The 6125-nt window shown below is 38.2% G+C and overlaps 1 protein-coding gene across 1 annotated transcript; it reads left to right on the top strand.

Annotated features, from left to right (window-relative positions):
- The first annotated feature begins 2349 nt into the window (after positions 1 to 2349).
- Positions 2350 to 3194, top strand: LOC134790352 (digestive cysteine proteinase 1-like). The gene is made up of 2 exons (XM_063761119.1): positions 2350 to 2817; positions 3058 to 3194. The coding sequence occupies exons 1-2, from the start codon at positions 2577 to 2579 to the stop codon at positions 3192 to 3194; spliced, it is 378 nt and encodes a 125-aa protein (XP_063617189.1). The 5' UTR covers positions 2350 to 2576.
- The last annotated feature ends 2931 nt before the right edge of the window (positions 3195 to 6125 follow it).

Here is a 6125-nt window from a genome sequence, read left to right as displayed (position 1 = left end):
GGATTGCAATAAGCCCAAATTTGTGCAGCAATTAAGGTTTATATTAAAATTTCGTCAAGTGGACGAAAACTAGAGCCGGACGAAAACTAGCGCAATGACCCTATTATCAAGGTATAAAAATGCCCTAACTTAGTTACCGCATAATGTACGGGGGCATATAATTTTGACAAAATAATCGGTTACTTCGGTTTCGGTTATAACCGGTTTGCATTCCGTATCTAGTAGGCGTAGAGTAAAAAGCGTCCTGCCTAACATCTCTAGCACTCTCGTCTGAAGCCAGTAAAGCCTTGCTCAACATGCTAGCCCACTTAGCCTCTTCCGACTCGAGTGGCCTCTTGTTTTTTGCCTAGAGATTAGAGAAAATTGCTTGGAAAGGTTAATGTTATTAAAGTTCAAACAAAAGAAAACAAGGATTTCGAAAAGAATAGACATGAGAGGTTCTCAATAGGTAGCTATATGTATAATCGTATACTGATGTGTCCGTCAGATATGTGTGGCATGTCCCAGTTAGGGTTCCGTACCCAAAGGGTAAAAATGGGACCCTATTACTAAGACTCGCTGTCCGTCTGTCTGTCCGTCTGTATGTCACCAGGCTGTATCTCATGAACCGTGATAGCTAGACAATTGACATTTTCAGTTTCAGGTTCTGGGGGAGGGGGGTTAGTTTCGCCTATTACCTTTTATATTTATCCCTACACCTGAAAATCATTACTCTCCATTATTCGTTAGTAGAGTAAAATGTAGACGGCTTTTCAGTTGTGAATCTTCCATAATGCAGTTTTAAATAAGTTGAACCATTGTTCTAAGAAAAGTATTTTCATTTTAAAACGGCGAAGTCTTTTATTTTCAAACTTTGTCTAAGTCGACTGACTGTATATTATCATTTAATTTTACTTTATAAGTAGTAGTTGTAGAATCAATCAAAATCTGTAAATTTACAATTCAAAAGTTTAAAACATAACTCAAACATAAAAAAGTTAAACGAAGGTCATATTGTAAAATAAAGTATTTGTAAAAATTAGAGTAAAACATTATATTTGTGACATAAATGTTGTATTCGAAGTGAATGTAACTAAGCAAATATAAAATCAAAATTAGAAATAGAAAACTTAACCATTTGTCTGTACTATTTAAAGAGGTTACAAACTACAACTATAGCTATGATCAAATACATCATTATGTAAAAAATATTCCCATAATGTACATATCCAGAGAAGAACGAGTTCTCCATAGAAACGGTCGTCTACTATCCTCTTAATATTCGCTAAAGGTAACATAATGTATGCCTCGCACGCTTCTCAGAATCTGAAATGGAAATGTTTCAAAATTGAAAAACTTACCCCATCCATTCAAACTCGGGACAGTAAGATGCAATGAAAAAGCACCCAGCGAACGCTCATTCCCACCATGCACTAAACAAACTGCTTGTGAATCAGGTTGCTTGTACAACGTTTTATTAAATGCAAGTATAAAGTATAAAGCTGAGTGCATTTGCGACAAAGAGAAAAGAGGATAATGGTTGAAGGCCGCAAAAATATGTGACACGATCTTGGCTCTACAAACAAGATCGTCGGCCCGATTCGGATTTTGAAATAGACATCTATTAGACATCTTTTAGACATCACCAAGATACGATAACGATATGTTTAAGATCTAACCTGTCAAAATTGACATTTGTGCGATTCTGGAGATACTGTTGAACGATTTCCACAGGATATAACTTAGAGATCCAATTCACATCTAATGGATATCTTACTCTATCTAACGTAAAAGTGAAATTGGTTGCCCGAATTGCGCAGCAAAAGAGAACTAGTTGATATCTAAACTATAACGTATCTAGAATGGATCTAGTACGTGTCGTCTCTTGTGAATATCTTGAAGTTCTAATACGGCAGCGTGTCAGATATTTTTGCGGCCTTCGTTGTGTAACATATTAGCAGGTGACTGTAACTATGTGTGGTGACCTTACTCGCTGTAAAGGCTTCATAATGTGGTGTAGACACAGACTACATCTGTGTCTGCACCAGGGTAAGTGTTTCGGATAACTGATCAAGCCTATCTTTAGTTTTGCGATATAATAACGTCGTCTCGTACCTATCTATTCTTCTAATTCTTCATTGTATTATCTACAAAGGTGGGTAATTATGTAGGCATTAACTGTTAATATAGGTATTGTAGGTATATTTTATGCGCATTAAACTCAACATTTAAAATATGTACGATAACAAAATAATTAGCCTGAATTCTTTACTACAAAAATTGACATTAAAAATAATATTATCAAGCTGTTAATATTATAAGTATTTACGACTTCAGTTCTATAAAAAGCAACAAGCCGGACCAATCCTTATCGCACATCGCACCACCAGGTAACATCATGTTTTGTCTGACTTTCTTGCTAATAATTGGCACAGCCACTGCTTTGAAACTCCCACATAGAGGACAACTTGACTTGAGGACTTTGACATACGCAATCTCTACAACGAGTACGTTCAGGCACACGGGAAAGGAAGAAATCCCGAAGAGTACCCGAAGCGGCTAGAGATTTTTAAGAAAAGCTTAGAACACATCAGAGAATGAGAGAACGCAACGCTAAATATCCACAAGTCGAGTATGGACTCGACCGTTTCTCGGATCTGACGGCCGAGGAGAAGCAGCGTTACTTCGGCTCGTTACCCTTTGACGAGACACTGGAAGGCCTGATGACCACACTGGAGTACCCTCCCGAAGCCATCACGGCTCCTGACGAGTGGGACTGGCGGTTACACAACGCAGTCACTGAAGTAAAGGATCAAGGAAAATGTGGTAGTTGTTGGATTTTTAAATAGTCACAGCCGATTACAGAACCTCCTTTTTCTTGAAAGGAGGAGCAGGATTCCATCTACATAGGTACTACACATGAAAGTAGTAATAATATGGTAAAATAAGTTTTAGAAAAAATTTCACAATACAATTAGACAATACAATTATTTTAAATAATTTTTAGCTGTCCCTTATCCGTCGCACTTTAGGCGAGAGAACCTTGCGTAGTACATATTTTGTGGTACTCTTTCACAGGAAATATTGAAGGGCAATATGCAATTAAATACAAGGAGTTGTTATCTTTATCGGAGCAACAGAGTGTGGACTGCGTCAAGCCGCTCAGTTGCCATAACAACTGCGCCGGAGGGTGGCCTCACCGCAGCATGATGTAAGTAAAAGTTGGTAAAAGGGTAACATTCCATTTCTGACCGCAGCTGCACTACTGGTACTGAACTTGTCGCTGTTACTGTCAATTTCCATAGTAAAATTGACAGTAGTGCAGCTGCGGTTGGAAATGGACTGTCACCTTAAGAGGATGACTCACGTTATAGACTAAGGGCGCCGTACGCCTGCCGCCCGCATCTCCTCGTCGCCCCCGTACCGCGCAGGCGAGGACTCATTTAAGCGGTCGATCTATAGACCGGGCCGGGTCCGGGGCGGAGCTTCCGGCGCTTCATTTTCCATGGAAAGCATCACGTGATCACCTCTTATAGAAAATGAGCATTTTTAGTTAACGTTACAGTATACAAAATTAACGTTAACAGATTTATAGTCGCACCAAACAAAGTCTGCAGCGGATTTGATAGCCTACGCAGTGTGAGTGTTATGTATACGTCATAATTTCATAGAAGTTTGACGTTTAAAATGACACTTGCACTGCGTGGGCTATCAAAATCGCTGCAGTTTTTTTACGGTCTGACTTTAGATAGGGTCTAATTTTCTTCAGTTACATAAAAACACCGATTGAATGGTTTTAGATGACTGTGGGATTATTTATTAATATAAATGTGTATGTTTTAACTATTTACGGTGATCTCTCGCATTATGTTTATTTATTATGAGTACCATGCTTTTTATTTGTAATGTTTTTATTTGTTTTTCTTCTTAAGTTAGGTTGTTTATAAAAGTAAAATTCAAAAGCACATAAAAAACAATAAAAAATACACATATAAACACTTATAAAAACCCTAACCTAGGGTGCCGCCTTTGTTATTTTATTACACGACTGCCCAAACAAAAAGAGTGTATTGTTTTCAGCGTTCATGTTTGTATGTATGTGAGTTTCATTATTCCACCTAAACTTCTGAATGCCTTAACCGATTTAGACGTATGATACATCATTAGTATCTTTACGTCATCCCGGGTAATATAGGCTATGTGACGTCATTATAAAAACAATATGACGGACTTAATACGCCATATTACGCAACCTTTAGAAAAAAATATCGTGCAAACTTATCGAGTAGGGTATCAAAATGAAGGGCTTTGAAAGCCGATTGATAATATATATGCAACATGTGGGTTTAAGTCTCATTTTGAGAAAGTAAGAATTGACAAAATATGTTAAGAGAAGCTAATCTCATAAAACCAAATATTATTATTGAATGGGATATAGGTACTTATTAAAATAAAAGGAAAGGGTTTGTCCGCTGATCATAAAAAAATATAATTCTATTATATCGCTCCTTGAGAAACATAACGTCATTATCCAAAAAATGGGGTTTTTGAGTTAATAACGCCATCTAGCTCGTATGATCGTAACGCACGCAATACGAAGACACCTATCGCCCTAGCTCTATTAGAACCGCCAGAGGGCGCTAATGTCGTTATGGCGAATAGAGGGAATAGGTGCCTGTCTCATAGGAACAATGTCATTAAAGGGAAATAAACTGTATTTTTTTGCTTAGTGACGGTTTTCTATGAGATTTAATGGTAATTACGTCAATTTACATAAGAAATAGTGTATCTATACTATACGTACTATGTCACTTTAAACTTAATATGTTGATTTCGTACCTACTTATAGATCCTTCACAGCAATCTAGTTACGAAAAAGGTGTTTTTTAGACAACGTTTAAAAAAACATAAAAAAATAAGTATCTGTACCTATTCAGTTCTTTCAAAATCCGGTAGACAAGAATGGAGATAATTCAAAGATTGAAAAACCGATAGCCGTTTGTCTTATAAAACTATCTGAAGTGCAAATGTAGTAGATACGATTCAAAACTTGTCATAAATCGATGAAAACCACAGGAAGCCCCTTAAGGACCAGTCACGGTAGACCGGGCCGGGGTCGGGCCGGAGCTTCCGGCGCTTCGTTTTTATGGAAAACAACATGTAATCATCGACCAGCCGTCATAGAAAATGACATGTCGGACGCCTAGGCCCGCGCAAGGCCCGGTCTAGCGTGAGTCACTTGTTTGAGACAATTTCTTTGACACGAAATCCTAAAAGTATGAACTCTTGTTTTAGTTCTCGATATGCGAGACTTGGAGGGCTACCAGAAAGGCATCGTTCACCCACACAAGTGTACAAACTTCAGCTTGAACCACGCCGTGCTGTTAGTTGGATACGGTATAGGTAATTATCATGCAAATTACCAATTATGTCTTATGGCCTCTCCTGCACCTGTTTTTCTCATAGGGGTCTTCCGACATCCGATATCGGAAAAGGGCTTCAGATAAATTCAGCCATGTCGGAGCCTCCCGTCAGATGTCGGACCGATAATATTTGTTTGTGTGCGTATGTGTAGGCATAATGTTTATTTTAGTTGCGCGGCCTGACTACGCGGATATAAAATCCTACATCCGTTATCGGATCGGACAGTGTGAAAACGCTTGTATACTCATTTTTTGAGAAAAGCTTTATACATAATTAAACTCGGCGCGGCGCGCAATGGGTTTGCCAGCCTTGCTAGCTTGTTACACTCGTCCGTTTAAATTTCTCTCTCCATCTTGCATGTTAAATTTCCCTGTTTTCGATATTTCAATTTAACATACCTATGTAATATGTAACCATAGTGACGTTGTAATACTATGGTATAATTAACCGATGGTCTGATAATGGAGACAAACGGTATAGTTGCCCCGAAATTCTCTTGTGGCATCACAAACGACAATACCTAAGCTAGTATGTGGTGATGGTGATGAATTGATGATATTATAGTCGCGATATGGAGCGGAGGGAACTACCGTCATAAAGAAATATAGTAAGAATAGAGTGCCCACTCCATACATCCGTTTTGGTACCAAAAAGACTATTATTTTTGTAGTCGACATCTAGCATCGAGTAGCGGAATTATCAGTACCGCTACTTGATACTAG

The sequence above is a fragment of the Cydia splendana genome, chromosome 5, assembly GCF_910591565.1.
Source record: "Cydia splendana chromosome 5, ilCydSple1.2, whole genome shotgun sequence".
Classification (NCBI taxonomy): domain Eukaryota; kingdom Metazoa; phylum Arthropoda; class Insecta; order Lepidoptera; family Tortricidae; genus Cydia; species Cydia splendana.
Note: the sequence above shows the minus strand (reverse complement) of the source record. Positions and strands in the feature narration are given on the sequence as shown.

Coding starts and splice junctions, on each gene's coding strand:
- LOC134790352 (XM_063761119.1), top strand. CDS start 2,577: ATGAGAGAACGCAACGCTAAATATCCACAAGTCGAGTATGGACTCGAC. Junction 2,818..3,057: donor AAAATGTGGTAGTTGTTGGA/TTTTTAAATAGT, acceptor ACTCTTTCACAG/GAAATATTGAAGGGCAATAT.